Genomic DNA, 17,947 nt, shown 5'->3' with positions numbered 1-17,947 from the left:
GAGAGAGAGAGAGAGAGAGAGAGAGAGAGAGAGAGAGAGAGAGAGAGAGAGAGAGAGAGAGAGAGAGAGTCGGCTGGCAATGTCAATGAGACTACACTGTGAAAGGCCACTCTTGGGATCATGTGTTGTGTACATGCCCATAATGGCAGCATAGCACAAGAAGAGACACGTGGCCGCTGTCAACCAAAGCTTACATGGAAGTCTGTTGGTGCAGGGCTTGTGATCATAGCAGTGGAGTTGCCACTCAGTCATGATAGAAACTGCAACCTGGCTTTGATTAAACATTGCCTGTGGACCTATGTCAAGAATTCCCCAACTTTATAAATGAGTTCCTTGATTTTTTTCCCAGCTCATCATAACCTTCCTCAGTGCTTAAGAGTTACAGATCTGCTTTAGGCTGTTAGGGGTGAGCAAGAAGATGTGTGCTTGCTCTGTTTTCCAATACTTGAGTTAACTGTTGAAATTTTGAAAGACACTGATTTGACACGGGGTCTCTATGTTAAATGCAGTTCTGTACAGAGGGTCATTCCTTAAGGTAACCGTGTGTCAATCATGTGACATAATTTATGCTGTATCTAATTGCATTTCTCTGTCTGTTATAGTTTTATGTGTGATTTGGGCACCCCATTAAATTACACTGTACAGTGTGCTGAGACATTGGCAGCTGCAAAAGGTTAGATTAAAACTGTGTTATTCACCGTATGTAAGCTGACTGAAAGTTGGGATGTGCCATGTATTAGTACTGTTGTGTAACTAACTGTATGAAAAGCTCAAATGCCTTTACTTGAGTTTGCTCTATATTATTAAGTCTGCTGTTCCTTGCTTAAACAGAATCCATAGCCTTGTGTTTAACTATGATGCTATTTGTTTTCGTTTGGTAATTCACGGCCGTGTTCTTGAAGAATTGTAACTTTTGAATGTTTCTGGGCTCCCTTGATTTTATTACAACCATTCTAGTTGCATGAAGTGTAAAAGCTTTATATTTAAATGTAATAGTCCTGTTTTAACTGGTCAGTCATGGCAGTCCTTGCTTAGCGAAAATTTCTTTATTGGTATACTGATACTGCCATGTCTCTCAGTAAAATTTCATCTTGTCTTGTGTAAGTTATTTAGCTGTTCATTAATAATGGCAACTTGCTTGAATTATATTGCTTTTCCTTTTAAAGGTTAATTTAACTGTTTTTTAATGGTCAGTTATGGCCATCCTTGTTTAATAAAATTTGCAGATTCAACTGCCAGTCCGTCAAGGACAGTCTCTCAGTAATGTACACTTCGTATCATTTAAGTTATTTAGCTGTTGGTCAGTAACAGCTGCTTGCTTAATATTATGTTATATTTCCTTTTAAATATTTAACTGTTTCTACTGGTCAGTCACAGCCATCCTTGCTTAATGAAAATTTGCAATTTTTATACTGATACTGTCAGTTAGTCACACCTGTCCTCTCAGTAAAATTGCACCCTGTATTCTGCTGAAATTGTTGAATTGTTTGTAATTTTGGATCATGGCCTTTTCTGAAGAAATTGCTGTTAATAACAGTTCCAGCCATTGCTCTTAATACTGTGAATGAAATGTTGGTGTTTTGCAACTAACTGAATTTGCTCAACCATGTTTCAGTTGACCATGGCCATTTTGCCTTGTAATAACTAGGTTAAATTTATTTTTAAACAACAGAAACCCCAGGTTGGAATATCAGCAGTGCAGGAAAAGACAGACTGCTACTCACTGTAAAGATATTAAGCTGCTGACAGGCACAATTAATATACACTTACACAAACGCTTTCGGCCACAGCCTTCATCAGAAAAAGAAAAATAAACACACACTATTCATTCACACAAGCAAGTACACCTCACACACACATGGCCACTAACTCCAGCAGCTCGGACCAGAATACAACTGTCATGTGGAATGGAAGCAGCAATCTGGAGGGGCAGGGAAAGAATATTGTAGGTGTGTATGTGTGTGTGTGTGTGTGTGTGGGGGGGGGGGGGGGGCAGAAGTGCTGTCTGGCAGTGTGTGCAGGGACTAGACTGTCTACAGGCACAGTATCAGGAAGTTGTGGGGCAGGGAGGTGGGGAAAACAGAGAGAAAATTGAGAGAACTGGGGAAAGATGAACGGGAGCATTGGCAGAGTTTGGGAGACAAGAATGGGGTGGAGGAGCTAGGACAGATGGGGTGGAAACTATGTGTGGAATTTTTGGGGACAGTATATTACCGTAGGTTGAGGCTGCAATACTTACAGGAAAGCTGGTAGTGGATGGGAGGATCCAGATGGCTCAGGTAGTGAAGTAGACATTAAAATCGAGTCTGTTAAGTTCAGTTGCATGTTGTGCCACAGGGTGGTCTACCTTGCTCTTGGTCACAGTTTGGCGGTGGCCGTACATCCTGATGGACAGCTGGTTGGTGGTCAAACTAATATTAAAAGCTGTGTAATGATTGCAACAGAGCTTGTATATGACATGGCTGTTTTCACAGATGACCTGGCCACTGATGGAGTGAGATAAACTTGCGACAGGACTAGGATAGGAAGTGCTGGGTAAATGGTTGGACAGGTCTTGCACCTGCGTCTTCCACAAAGATATGATTCTTGTGTCAAGAGGTTGGGATTGGGAGAGGCATAGGGATGGAAGGGATGGACTAAGATGATGTGGAGATGGTGTGGGTGACAGAACACCACTTCAGGAGGGGTGGGAAAGACCTAGGGTAGGATGTCCCTCATTTCAGGCCCTGGCGAATTATGTGGTTCAGTTGCTCCAGTCCGGGCTGGTACTGGGTGACATAGGGGGCACTGCTGTGTGCTGGTGCTTGGGGATGGTGGGATGATTGGGGGTAAGAGGGATATGACACAGGGGATCTGTTTGCGGCCTAGGTCTGGGGGATAGTGCCTGTCTGTGAACGCTTTGGTGAGACCCTCAGCATACAAGGCAAGGGAATTCTTGATCTAGAAAATCCATTTGATTGTGTCAATATCACTGTATTACTTGACAAGTTGTGGACTCTAGGTATTAGAGGAACTGGCTACAAGTCAATAAAATCAAATATGAGCAACAAGAAACAATTTATGCTGCTTAAAACAAACTGCAGCACTTTCAAATCCAAAATTGCTCATATCAAATAGGAAATGATATATAGTACTGTTCTCCTAGCTCTAAAACAATACTGCATGCAGACAATATGTCAACAGTGTGCAAACAAAGCCTATGACAGTCTGGAGGTGTTGTGCAACAGCGTAACTAATGAAATAGTCAGGTATTTCAATGAAACCCTTCTAAATGTAAGTAATTCGAAGACTGCAACAATGGACCTGAACACCAGGAAACAAACACAAATAGGTATGAAATTATTTATAGGAAATGGCATTGTAAAAAAGGAAAGAGTGGACAAAAGTCTTGGAAATAACACTCTTCAAAAGGAAAAAAAGACAAAATTCTTGGGAATCACAATCCAGGACAACCTCAAATGCACGGCATGTCCTTCCCACTATCCTTCCCAATCCTCCCACCGTGGTATAGACTAGCTGCCAAATTTTTTATGTCATGACTGACACCTTTATTTCTAGGTACACTAAAAGCACAGTTCTAAAAGCCCTATTTAGTTCACAAAAACCACCCCAAGCCATTTTTGTACTCTTTTTATTTCTTTTGCTCTTCATTCAGTTGTTTTCCACTGTCCAAAATTAAAAAAAATTGGCAGCTAGTCTTATGACTTGTTACTTTGTACAATTTATTTTATTATGTTGGTTCTACATTATTTTGGTCTTATTATAATTAATTTTCAAGCCTGCTTTTAAACTGTTCTGCCATGCATGGCTACAGCTTCTCTACCCTAGAGGCACACAATAAAATATCGTCAACAGATAAAGGTGGTTCAGACATGTCCCATTAACATACTATATCCCTTCATAATTTCCCCAGTTTTACGATCTGAAAATGTCCTTTAGAACTGCTCAGAAGAGTTTCGGTGACGTTGGAATCTTTTTGTTGTAATCTGAATATTTTGCTGACTCAATATTTACTTGCTGACCTAACACACAACTTACACGTCCTTCTGAGTGCTGGACACATTGATAACCAAAATAAAAGAATTGAAAGAAACTACAGTTTTGTCAATTACATGATAAATTTTGCCACTTTAAAATGTAGTGATGTAAGAGACATTAAAATATAAAGCATAAAAGAGCAATTTGTAAAGCATGAAAGAGCAATTTATCAATGTGTACATTTTAAAAACACACTTGAGCTATATTCTAGAATGGGTCACACAAGTGATTTGTAAGCAATGTCCTTTGTAAACTGATTGCATTTCCCCAGTACTCTACCAGTAAACTAAAGTCTGCCATTGCTTTCACCATGCCGACCTATGTGGTCATTCTATTTCATATCCCTACAAAGTGTGACATCCCAGCATTTTTGTGAGTTGACTGATTTCAGCTGTGACTCACTCTGTGGTATTAAAGTCACTGGATAAAACTTCTTCTTCTTCTTCTTATGTGCAGATACAGCAAAACAGAACATGATATATTTTTTCCAAGTTCCATTATTCTGTATGTAAAGTAAATTACAACTTTTTTCAGTCTCAAACATTACATTATTCTGATTCACAGTGTAAAAACAGTATCACCACTCTAATACTCTAATTCATAATAAAAATTTATAAGCATCACATAACCAGTCAAAGCTATCAGTTATACTTACCCAACAAAATTTTATGGCTCAGAATACTTTGTTTTTATTTTAGCTACAGCTATTCTGTGAAAACCAACTCAAGGCTATGAAATACAAGGTGTAGTAACCAATTTTTCATAACAGTGCCTAGTGGAGCTACATCTCCATTCAGATACTTACCCAGAAATGTAAGCAAAATAATTGGGAAAATGAATTGTTAGGCCACATGATGAAATTTCCATATACGATGGATTTTGAAGCACCTGGAAAGAACAAAATCATTTTTTACACAGCATGGTGAATTAATAAGTATCCATTATGTACAACTTTTGAATGTTGCATGCTTGTCTTATTATGAGGGATTGTATCCAACAAATGTGTATCACATAAGAAATTATTTCACTACACAATGGAAATACCTGCTATTCATTTGCTTAATTGTGTGGCTTAATGATGGTGGCAAAATATTCTGAAAGTAAAATGGTCCTACATTTGGATCACTAGAAGCAGACTACTCACAATGATGTCAACAGGAGAAACAAAACTGGTGTTCTATGTGTCGGAACACGTAATGGTAGATCCCTTAACTGAGTAGGTAGGATAGGAAATTTTAAAAAGGGAAATGCAAAGGCTGAAGTTAAATATAATAGAGATCAATGAAGTGTTGTAGCAGCAAGATCAGAACTTCTGGGAAGTGACTGCAGAGTATAAATACAAAAGCAAATAGGGATACTGCACGATGAGGTCTTATAATAACAAAATAAGAATGCAGATAATCTGCCCTGAACACCACAGCATAGAAAATGCATTATTATAGCCAAGGTAGGCACAAAATCAACACCCACCACAGTAGTACAAATTTATACACCTGCTAGTTCCGCAGATTACGAAGAGATTGACAGAATGTACGATGAGATAAACAAAATCTTTCAGGTACTTAAGGAAGACAAAAATTTAATTGTTATGGGAGACTGTAATTCTATAGTAGGAAAAGGAAGAGAAGGAAAACTTGTGGGAGAACATGGATGGAGGGAAAGATATGAAAGGGGATATGTCTAATAGAATTTTGTACAGAGCATAATTTAATCATTTTTAATACTTGGTTAAAGACTCATGAAAAAAGGTTGTGTACGTGAAAGAGATATAGAGGCACGACTTTTTCAGTTTCTGGCAGATTACATAACAATAAGATATGGATTTCGAAACCAGATTTTAAACTGCAAAACATTTTCATGACATATGGGGACTGACTGTATTTTATTTGTTATTAGCTGCAGATTAAAACTGGAAAAAAAATAAAAAATAAAAAAATAAAAATAAAAAAAAACTGCAGAAAGGCAGGAAATTAAAGGGATGATACCTGGATTAATTGAAACAACCAGAATTTGTTGTGAGTTTCAAAGGAAACATCAGGCAATGATTCACTGAAATAGGGGAAAGAAATAAAATAGCACACAAATTGGTAACTTTGAGAGATGAACTCATGAAGGTGGCAGAGGAGGAAATAGGCAAAACTACAAAGGCCAGAAGGATTCTTTGGGTAATACCCAAGATACTGAATTTAACGGATGAAAGTAGAAAATATAAAAATGCAGCAATTGATGCAGGAAAAGTTTGAAACTGACAGTAAATGCAAAGTGGCTAAGTGGGAATGATTACATGACAAATGTAATACTTGCATGCATGAGTAGGGGAATTAATTTATTTACTGCTGTTACATCTCACTCCACTGTCTTACGATTCTAAGGTGGGTTGCTACATCATATTTTTATTTCAGGGTAACATTGAATGTATAATATTAAACAGCGAAATTCTACAGCCTAATCAAAAGAAAACCGTAGAAATCAAAGAGACCATGAAGAGTGAAGTAAAAGTGAAAGAAAAATCCACTATCACAGAACCCTCTGCTCTATTTCATTACAATGATAATCAACACCTGCATCTACATATATACTCTGAAAGCCGCTGTACGATGTGTGGCGGGGAGTACCAGGCACCACTACTAGTCACTTCCTTTTGTGTTCCACTAACACTGAGAGAAGAACAACATTCTATATGCCTCCATATGAGCCCCTTATCTTCATGGTCCTTATGTGAAATGTATGTTGATGATAGCAAAATTATTCTGCAGTCAGCTTCAAATGCCAGTTCTCTGAATTTTCTCAATAATGTTTTACAAAAAGGGCATCATCTTCCATCTAGGGATGCCCATTTGAGTTCATGAACCATTTCTGCAATACTCATGTTTTGACTGAACCAACTAGTGTCTCACCTCTGGATTGCTCTGATGTCTTCCTTTAATCCAACCTGGTGGGATCAGAAACACTTGAGCAGTACTCAAGAATGGGTCATACTAGTGTTACATACATGGTATTTTTTACAGATCAACCACCCTTTCCTAAAATTCTCCAATAAACTGAAGTCAACCATTTGCTTTCACTACTACTGCTCTTAAATGCTTGTTCCATTTGCTTCACAACATTACTCCTAGACAGTCAAACAGCACACTACCAATGCTGTATTGAATGTTACAGAAGTGTTTCCCTATTCATCTGCATTAAATTGTATTTTTCTATACTTAGATCAAGTTGCCATTCATCACACAAACTACGAATATTGTCTAAGTTATCTTGTAATCTCCTACACTCACTCAGCGAAGAAACCTTCTCATACCCTACAGCACTGTTGGTTAAGAGCTGCAGATTTCTGCTGTCCCTCAGATAATGTATGTATAGAGAGAATAAGTGTAGTCCTATCACTGTTCCCTGTGGTACTTCTGATGATACCCTTGTCTCCAATGAACACTTGCCATCAAGTACAGCGTACTGGGTTCTATAACATAAAAAGTCTTCAAGCCACTGACATATATAGGAGCCTAATCCGTATGCCCAGGCATTTGTTAATGGTCTGCAGTGTGGTGCCATGTCATTACATTCTGAAAAACTACGAATATGGAATCTGCCTGTTGCCCTTCATTCGCAATTGCAGGATATCATGCAAAAAACGGGCTAGCTGAGTTTCATCTGAGTGATGATTTTCAAGGATATTGTCGTATTCAAAGCAAAAATATGTGGCAAACCAATGTTAATGCTACTCGACTATTTTTTTACCTTTCTTAAATACAGGAGTCACCTGCACTTTTCTCCAGTCAGCCGTGCAGTTCGAGTCCTCCCTCGGGCATGGGTGTGTGTGGAGTTGTTAGCATAAGTTAGTTCAAGTAGTAAGTCTAGAGACCGATGAATCACCAGTTTGGTCCCTTAGGAACTCACACACAGCTGAACAGTTTCTCCAGTCACTTGTGACTTTGTGTTGGGTGGGAGATTCCTGATAAATGCTAGCTAGTAAAGGACCAAAGCCATAATTTACTCTCTGTGAAATCTAACTGAGATTTCATCTGGGCCTGGTGCATTATTTGTTTTCAACTCTTTCAAGTGCTCCTCTACACCAGGGATAGCTATTGCTATGTCCTCCAAACAGGAGTCTGCACAATAGTCTAAAGATGGTATTTTTATACGATCCTCCTAAATGAATGATTTTTTAAACACGGAATTTAAAACTCCAGCATCGTTTTTGCTGTCTTCTACTGCCACACCAGACTGGTCAATGGGCAACTGGATAGTAACCTTTCACCCACTTTGCAATTCTACATAGGATCAGAATTTTTTCTGCAAGTCCTATTGCTAGTATATGACGATGGAAATTGTTGTATGCTTTGTGCCCCCCCCCCTCCCCCCTCTTTTTCCAGATACATGAATTTCTACTAACTTTTCCCTGTCATCATTAATTCATACTTGGTAGAACCAAGACTGCAATAGTCTCTGCTTCCATGGTTTTTCCAACCTTTGTTACAAAAGCATTGTGGGTCTTTTCCATCCTTAATCCATTTACTTGGCATGTACTTCTCCAGAGTGTGATTTACAGACAGTTTAAATTTTGCCTGTATTTCCATTATATCCATCATAATGGAGTGAAATAATGTCTGTTCATTGTCAAATGATGTGCTAACAATTGCTTACCTGTTTTTCTTTTTTTCCCCTAACAGAAATACTCTCCTAGTATTATTGACGGATTTATTAACTTTAGTAACCATCATTGCTATGATGACCCATGATCACTAACCCCTGTCTCTATACTGTTGTTAATGTCAGTCCTGTTTGTAGATATAAGGTCCAAAATATTTCCATTAAGTGTGGGCTGTCTTCTAAGTGCTCAAGACTGCTGGCCATGCAGTTCTTCACATATAAGTTTATTCTTATATTAAACTACTGCTAAATGATCCTGCATGATGATGTACCCATACACTGCCTATCAAGCCAACTATGGTATTGAAGGCAGTGTTGTGGTATGCCCTAACAGCATGCAATGTTGTATTGTATGGTATTGTCTTGCAGAAACTTGTGCATAATTTTAATTACTTTTCCTGCTGATAGTGTAATATGTGTCATAAAATTTATCCTTTCATTGAATTGGACTCCTCAACATGTGCAGACCTTGCTGTGTAATATAGAAGTGTTATTAAATCTAATCAGAGGGATTCCAGTCTGAAATAGCTGGTCTTTGAGTAGTAAGTACACAGTTTTGGGTGTTGCTATGTCTAGCTTGAGATGAGCACTAATGGAGCCTTATAAATTTTTTCCGGTGTGTCAGTTTTGTTTCAGACTGAACTGCTTCATACTCTCCTTTACCTCTTCTGTGCAGTTTTAATCTTCTTCTTCTTTCTTCCTGTCCTGTTGAACATTGGTACATTCTCCTTGTGGCCTTAAGCCTAAATTTTAAGTGCTACAGCTATGTGCTCCATGGTGTTTTAGCTGGTATAGCCACTTATTTCTTGGTAATGTAGATTTCTTGAGCCTTTTGAATATGCTTTGTAAGCAGCTGTGCATCCAAATCAATATGCAGAGCTATCAGTCTCACAGAGGCAGCTACATCAGCTCAAAGGCCCTCCTAGTCTGCTTTATGAAGTTTGATCCTTATCAACCACAATAAGTTTGACTCCCTATTGTTATTATTGGTGCATTGTAGTTTCGGTTCAGCCACACTGTGATTACTCAAAGTACTGAAGCACCTCCCACTCTGTAGCTCTGATTACTGCTGCTGCTACTGGCGCTGCCACTGCCGCTCTGTTATATCTATAGTGGTGTCCACTCCAACTCTCCCTTCATATACAGGAAGCAGTTCCTGAACATTCAGAACTATTAGCTTTCATTATATTGGTCAAAGACATACTTTTTTTTTTTTTTTTTTTTTTTTAATATGGTTAGGCTGTTTGACAGGGGCTTGAGTTCAATGACTTAATAGAGTAGCAACAATTATACAGAGTGAATAGCTTTGTTGAATTAAGACTGCTTTACAGCAAAAAACTGTTTTTCAATATTCCATCATTAATACGACAACTAGATATCTCGACATTGCTATGTGATGGTTTTAGGTATGAAGTTATACTGTGCACTTATTACTAAGTCAATACTAGCAAACTTTTGTGCCACTGAGGCAGTTGTTTGGTCTCTGTGTATGGATTCAGCAGACAAAGTGTATCATGACTTTTTCTTAACTATTTTAGAACCTTACTGAGAAAATAGCAATGCATTTGTGACCAAGAGGGTTGTATTACAGTGCTTTCCTATGATATTGTCATAGTTCACTTGTTATAGACAGAGGTATAACTCTTTTACTGTAATGTGATACTTATAGTACTAAAATGCATAGTTTATTGAGTGATGTCATACACCAGAAAATTAAAAGATATCCCATCAGCCACGAATTGAGGAAGACTGCTGAGTTGCTGTACATCTCTCACTTACCCCAAAAGGTTGTGAATCAATTTAAAGCATAAGGTGTAGTACTTTTGAGGCTTTACAGGCTCACAAAATTCGAAAGAATTCAAAAGAAAGATGTTCCTCTGTGATTAACTGTTAGCTGAATTACCTTGACACTCTACCTTACTAGTTGCTGTTACTGTGCTTAAGTATGTTCAAAGTGGTACAATAATATTTTAATGTATTGTCTTTCCTTTAAAAAAAATAATAATGAAAGTGTCTCACTGTACCCATGAATTTTTAATGGTGTGTACAGTGAGACAGTGCCTCAAATTCTAACGAACATCATAAGAAGCAAAGTTGATCTCATATGAAACAGCAGATTGTTGTCTTTTTGTCCTGCTGTGTGTTGTAGTAGGGTTAGACAATAACATTTTTATGCATTTTGTGTCAATGAACGAAATATCTGGAACTACAGGCATCATAAATTTGTTCTCTAGTTTCAAACTTTTCCTAAGAAATGTAACTTCGCATTTGGATGACTTTCCTACAGTTGAAAGAATATTTCCTACATAACATATTTTTTTCTCGAACTCTACTACAACAAAGTCACCCACTTTGGGTGAGCGCTGTAAGTTTTCAGAGTTAACCATTTCCGGTTCTGGAATCAGTTGTCTGATCAAAGGTCTCATCATCTGAAGAATGTTGCAAAATTAATTCACTTTCGTCAGCATCAGTTTCATAAAATAGGAGTAAAGGTCGCTTTGCTTTAGGTCATTAATGTCTTTCCGTTTCCTTTTCATTTGTAGTTCATTCCTTTCTGGTGTGTCGGTCGCAATCATTGTTCTTCCTTTAGGCCGTCGGCGACTGCAACTTTTTCTTGGTTTTGCCTTTGAGAAACCTCATATGTCTTCTGGAGAGAGATAAGACACTGGTGCAGATTTTCCATGTGATTGTGAAGAACTGGATGCTATAGACTGTGCTTCACTTTCATTATGTGATGGGTGTCCCACATCAGTTACAGGTTTAATGTCTTTTTCAGGTGATATGTGTGTTTCCACGCTTTCATTTACAGGTCTGTCAGTAACAGAGGAAGGAAGAAAATCATCCTCACTGAACATATGGCAATCTAAAGGAAATATTCCTGTCTTTTTAAATCCGGCAATGATATTGACAGGAGTCATTCCTTGGGGATACACTATCCCCACACAGTGAGCAACATTGTAAACTGAAAATGTTTCACCTGGATGAGGCATCATTTACAGCAGCATCATAAAAGTACGGAAAGGTTTCATGACACTGACATCAAGAGGCTGCAGTTTATTGGTGCAATGAGGTGGGATTGTCAGTATCATTATCCCATTCTCTTTGCACAGATCTATTGCCTCTATTGAGAGGTGGCTTTCATGATTATCCATCAGTAACAAAAATGGATTTGCTTTTGAGCTGGCAGAGAACTTGATGAAGTGATGAATGACCTACAAAAAACATTCCGAGTTCATCCAGCCTCTTTTAACAGCAAGACCTACTGTGCCAGCAGGTGCTCCTAATATCATATGATCTTTAAAATTCACATGTGGAAATATTATGACAGGGGGTAGGCTGTTACTGAGAGCATTTATAATACAACATGTCGTGACCAGTGTTCCACATTCTGCACTGGTTGCCTTGTTAAGTTGTTTCATACCCTTTAAGGCCAAAATCTTCTGTGACTTCTGCACCGTTGTTGTTCTAGTTTCATCAAAATTGAAAATACATGATCCATCAGTAAAATTTGGATGACGTTTGATTGCTTCTTCCATTTATAAAAGAAATTTGGCACATTAAATTTATTAAAGCTTGTAGCTCTAGATAAGCTGCATCCTTCTGGGGTTCGAAGAGACAGTTGAGGGAATCTCTGTCGAAAACCTTTCATCCAGTCGATAGATGCTTTCTAACTTTCAGTCCAGGTTTTGGATAAAACAATTTTATTTTTAATACTTAATTCATAAGCTAAGGTACGGCAGTCATTCATAGTAAGTCCATAAAACATTTTCGAATACACAACTTGATATTCACACAAACTAAGCTCCAATTCTTGTGGAAAAATTCGGTTCACTGAATAGTTGGGGCACTTGTTTGAAGTGTTATCCTCACAACACCTATTGACTAACTGTTTGAAAGGATAAGCCTTTCAGCTCAGATGCACTTCTGATGCTCATTTTACTTTCGATCACCAACATGACAGCTTCTGCCATTGAAGATCCTGAAAACCTTCCTATTTCCTTATCAGTCTCCTTTCTCCTGGGCATTTCATAACCTAAAAGAAAAGTCTGCACACTAAAATCTACTGAAATCACTGTTTTATACAGCAAGCATGTATTGTCAGACACTATGAACAAGCACTGGGAACAGTGGGACATGTCTCACTGTACCCTCATTATTCATGTCTCACTGTTCCCAAATGCAAACTTTTTTCAAAATGGCTCCAAACACATTCAGCTTAAAGCAACATTTCAATGAAGGGGATTTATATGTCTTGGGACAATCATAGTTTTTAGTGACTACTGAAATGATTTGAAAATACCAATGGTCTACTCAGAAACCAGATATGTAAATTTAGTAAAAAGATACTTTTCTTACCTCTGAGCACAAATATATCAACAACGAAATCACCAAGAATGTCAAGTATGAAACATGGAAATCCATAGACTAAATAATAATGGTTACAACATTCACAGTAGATACTAACAACTGAAACCAAAATTCCAGAGATAAAACTAATGTCTCACTGTTACCACTGTCTCACTGTTCCCACTCTTCCCCTACTCATAACAGCACAAAGTAAAAGAATTTATCTGTCTTTATCTCTCTCTAATAATTCTCTACAAGGATTAATTTATCAAGAACACAATATGCTACAACAATAAAATCATTACTTACAATTCCAGAGGCTTCATCAAGGACTCTAATGCCAATTTCTAGTATTTCAATAACCACAAGTTTCTTTATACAATCTCTTTCTTTCAAGATGCGAGCAATTGCTGGCATTATCTGCTTTACATCACCTTTGCTCCCTGTTTCAATAGCACCCACGTACATTACAGGGATCCCAGGGCTGTCAAAGCAACAAATCATAAGAATAAATGCATTAGAAATTGTTATATATAAAAGCAACATTTACAAAAATAGCCCAAGCATGGAAGATCAACATGATAATTACGTATTACCCAAATAATGATGTAGCAGCAGATGAATTAAGGCTGACAGCAGCACAGAATATCTGAAGAAAATATCTTGGGCTTTCACTTAAGACTCTTGTAGTTTTACTATTTCAGCAATCCTCTCTGCATACATGCTTTTGAATTTGATTCATATGAGTGACACTCTTTTCAAAAGAGAGTGTGTTTAATGACTTTCAAAGATGGAATATACAATTTACATGTATGTTTCCCTTTTTTCTTTTAACAAATAGTGCTATTTATGAATTTTATGACACAATCAAACAACTAAGACATTTATGACCTATAATCATACAAAGAATTAATTGATCACAGTCAGATAAGCTCACTGCACTCTTTAGCTGTGGTATTTAGCATCATGTTGTAGAAAACCCTGCCACTGGGTATCTGCTACAGTATCAGCTACTACACATTCTGAATTCTCAACTATAAGGCTCTGTATTACCATGATGTACTGCGTTAACGATCTGTTAAAATCCAGAATCATCATTGTTTTCAAGATGAAAGTAACTAAACCCAGTGCTGAGAAGTTGCAAAGGTATTGAGAAACAAGGAATTGTGAGAGGGAGAGGATGTAGGGGGTTCAGGGAATTACTTCACAGTCTAAATTCCGCTCTTTCTGCCATTTTCTAGAATTGTGTGACAAGACAGGTTACAGAGCTGAAAGGACCCGTAATTTCTCAGAGAAGAGAATTGACTTTTTCAACTGAATGCGATGTCTAAGATGTATTCATAAAAAATCGGTCAGACGTACCTCACAAACTGATAGCAGTATGCTAAGAAAACATCCACTACGCCATAATGTTTTCTCCACCACCCTATATTTTTTCAACAATGCTGCAGGGTGTTTAGTCGTGGTGTATCTTCTTGGACATACCAAAGTCCATATATTATTTTGAGAATTTGTTGACCTATGGTATGAATTATTATTTCACATCCTGCTATTAATCAATTGTCTCACAACTTGCCAAGAGGACAGAGGGACCATGTATGATTACTGTGATTAGCAGTGGCTCACTTCCTGTGTGCCCATACATCACGACAATATATTCCTGAAATTTGATCTCTGCAGCTACCTAAGCTGTATTCAAAATTACAGAAATGCAGAAGAGTGGCAGAACTGACTGGGCAACTAATGTGGAATTAATCTTCAATAACACAGTTTATTTCCACAAAACAGGACCACAGTTTGCTTTGATGGGTGCTGAATACACACAGTATGTAATAACTACAAGTAAGACTGAATGAAGGCACATCATTAATATCCTCACACTCAAATTAGTAACACACAAGTTCCAAGTTAACATTCACAATGATCACATCCACAAGTAAATAGCACACTATTTCTAAGTCTGAAGTAATTTCACTAGATCCAAATTCTAATTTCAAAACACCAAAGAAAAATGTTAGAAGTCTCAAAGTGGGCACACAAAACCATATAGGATAGCCCAACTGCTGCAAACTTTAAGTTCACACACTGTATAGTATGCACTATTTGCTTGTTATTAAGATAATTTGCGATGTAAAGCTTCCAGATTCAATAAATATGTCAAAAACATATAAATCTATAAATGTAAAGAGGTATTAACAGAACTAGTTATTAATCTCACCAGATTCTGTTGCCAGTGTAGCTTTTGTATGAATCCTTCTTCAGAGCTACAGCATACACATACTCTAACATTCAACTAGGCAGCTACATTGTTCTGGCTAACTACGTTGTGCCAGTACTGCAGCTCAACTGGGCACAGAGTTTCTCAGACCAGTCGAACTGCAGTGACAGCACAAGTAGTCAGCCGGGACAGTGAAATTATACAGTTGTAAGTGCGTATAATATAAATGGATAGATAACATATCTACTCACCAAGTGGCGGCAGGAGAACACACACAAAAATGTTTAACTTTCACAATGTTTTGGTGCCAGTGGCTCCTTCTTCTGGCAGAATAGTTGAAGAGAAAGGGATACAGTTCAGAAAAATCATCCAGAACCGAAGGGATGAGAAGGAAAGACTCTTTCAGTTCAGAAAAGGTACCCAGAATCCTGGGTCAGGGGAGACTTATCAGAAGGGGTGGGAAGGAAAGACTCTTTCCTTCTCATCCCGTCCAGTGCGTCTCCCCTGACCCAGGATTCTGGTTACCTTTTCTGAACTGTACCCTTTTTCCTAAACTTCTCCAGTCCTTTTCCTTCACCCCTCTCCCTTCCCCTTCAACTCCTCTGCCAGAAGAAGCCGCTGGCTCTGAAAGCTTGTGAAAGTTAAAACATTTTTGTGTGGGTGTTCTCCTGCCGCCACTTGGTGAGGAGATTATTTGTCTATCCATTTACATTATATTGTCAATAATTGATTATTTTCATAGTTGTATGTGTGTGTAATCTACAGCTCTGATGGAGAACTCAACCAAAAGCTAGAAATGCTGTCATTCTTCTTTATGTGTCTGTTGACTATTCAGCATCTCAACTGCTCAGCAAGATGTTACCTTTACTCCTTAAATTATTTTTATTCCACCAAAGGCTATTTATTACCATATTTAATGACTAATCTATACACCATTCAATAGCAAGCAAGGTGCATTATCCACTGACAACTTTCTGGTCCCAGTATCAAGTTTTGTTCATTAAATATTAATTGTCTAATCAATTAACTAATTATGTATTTCAAAAACAAGACTAGGTGAATAGCTCCTAAATTTGTCATCATATAAATTAATCCTTTACACCATAAATTGCTACTTGGAATTTCCTTTCCAATATTGTATTTGTGTTTATCATAACTGAACTGGGACACGTACTGAACATTCATATAAATTCTGGATATCGCTGATTTTCTGTCATTTACACTTAGTGCCCTTACTATGGAAGTTCCACAAATCTCACGATCACTAATTCATGAAATTGTTAATGAAAAACTGAAATTTCGAAAACTTTGCTCACATTGGGTACCCAAAATTCTTACTGAACAACACAAAAAACAATGGATGGGCAGTGCACTTCAGTTTTTGATATGCTACAATGAAGAAGGTGACGGTTTTCTTTATCGGATAGTCATGGGGGATGAAACATGGGTATCGTACAACACCCCTGAAACAAAACGGCAATCAATGGAATGGAGGCACACTTCATCCCCAATGAAGGTTAAGCCTAAGCAAATCTTGAGACCTCAAAAAGTCATGTGCACTGTTTTTTGCGACAGAAAAGGCATTTTGCTGATTGATTTCTTATCATGAGGCCAAACAATCAATGTACATGGTTACTGCTAGACCATTAAGAAACTGCACCGCGCAGTACAGAACAAGCGCCAAGGATTACTGTCAAAAGGTGTTTTTTTCCACAATAATGCCCGACCTCTCATGGCGAATGGGACCAAACAACTCTTACGGGAATGTCACTGGGACGTGTTTGATCATCCTCTGTACAGCCCGGTCCTCGCTCCTAACGACTTTCATCTCTTCTTACACCTAATATCTGTCTTTGGTGGTCAACACTTCAATGATGATGACGAACTGAAAGAACATGTTACCACATGGTTGAATACACAGGCAGCAACCTTCTATGAAAAAGGCATACAAAAACTTGTGGCACACTATTACAAGTGCCTACAAAATCTCGGAAGCTATGTAGAAAAGTAATGTAACAGTTGTAGATTTTTGTACAATAAATACTTTTTCTGTATCTGTTCATGTTTGTTTTATATAACCAAACAGAACTTACTTTGTGGACATACCTCATATTACCAGTTTTGGCTGTCACCATCCATCTTCAGATCATACGAAGTACACTTTAGTTGATTCCCAAGCACTTTGAGAAAACCATAGCATCAATGGTGAAAATGTGACTATCTAATAATGCTTGGTAGACACCTACTCCTTCCTTCTTATGATGTGAAGATGGACGCTATGGCCAAAATCAGTAATTTATTGCTGAAATTACATGTAATTATGCCATAAATAAATTATTTTTAAAGTCATTCTAGGGATGTAGACAGTGTAAGTGAGGAAAGGGAGTGTATGTAAGTATAACTCTGGCACACATGGAAATTTCATAATGGCATGTTCCTCCCACAAGAAACTTTATGTTGCTTGACCAAGAATGGATTAACCCTGCGTTAAATCAACAGTACAACAAATTTGAAAAATCTACTTGTAGACTCTAACGAGGGAGGGGGGGGAACCACACACCACGAAGGAATTATTTGTATAGGATGGAAATCGATAGATGTGACGTACATGTACAGACAAACAAATCACACAAATGATTACAGTTTCAGAAAAATTTAATGATCTATTCAAGAGAAAGAGCTTCACAAACTGAGCAA

The 17,947-nt window shown here is 37.8% G+C and overlaps 1 protein-coding gene across 2 annotated transcripts in view; it reads right to left on the bottom strand.

Annotated features, from left to right (window-relative positions):
• The window catches only part of LOC126236205 (uncharacterized), a 104,558-nt gene that overhangs the window by 21,343 nt on the left and 65,268 nt on the right, over nucleotides 1–17,947 (bottom strand). Inside the window, exons 8-9 of one of the 2 annotated variants that reach the window (XM_049945318.1) lie at nucleotides 13,342–13,516; nucleotides 4,844–4,926 (exon numbers count right to left, since the gene is read on the bottom strand). In XM_049945318.1, coding sequence (XP_049801275.1) covers nucleotides 4,844–4,926; nucleotides 13,342–13,516 — 258 coding nt within the window. The remainder of the gene's footprint in view (nucleotides 1–4,843; nucleotides 4,927–13,341; nucleotides 13,517–17,947) is intronic. The other variant, XM_049945319.1, reaches the window with a different exon arrangement.

The sequence above is a fragment of the Schistocerca nitens genome, chromosome 2, assembly GCF_023898315.1.
Source record: "Schistocerca nitens isolate TAMUIC-IGC-003100 chromosome 2, iqSchNite1.1, whole genome shotgun sequence".
NCBI lineage: Eukaryota > Metazoa > Arthropoda > Insecta > Orthoptera > Acrididae > Schistocerca > Schistocerca nitens.
This window is presented reverse-complemented; position numbering and strand designations above follow the sequence as displayed.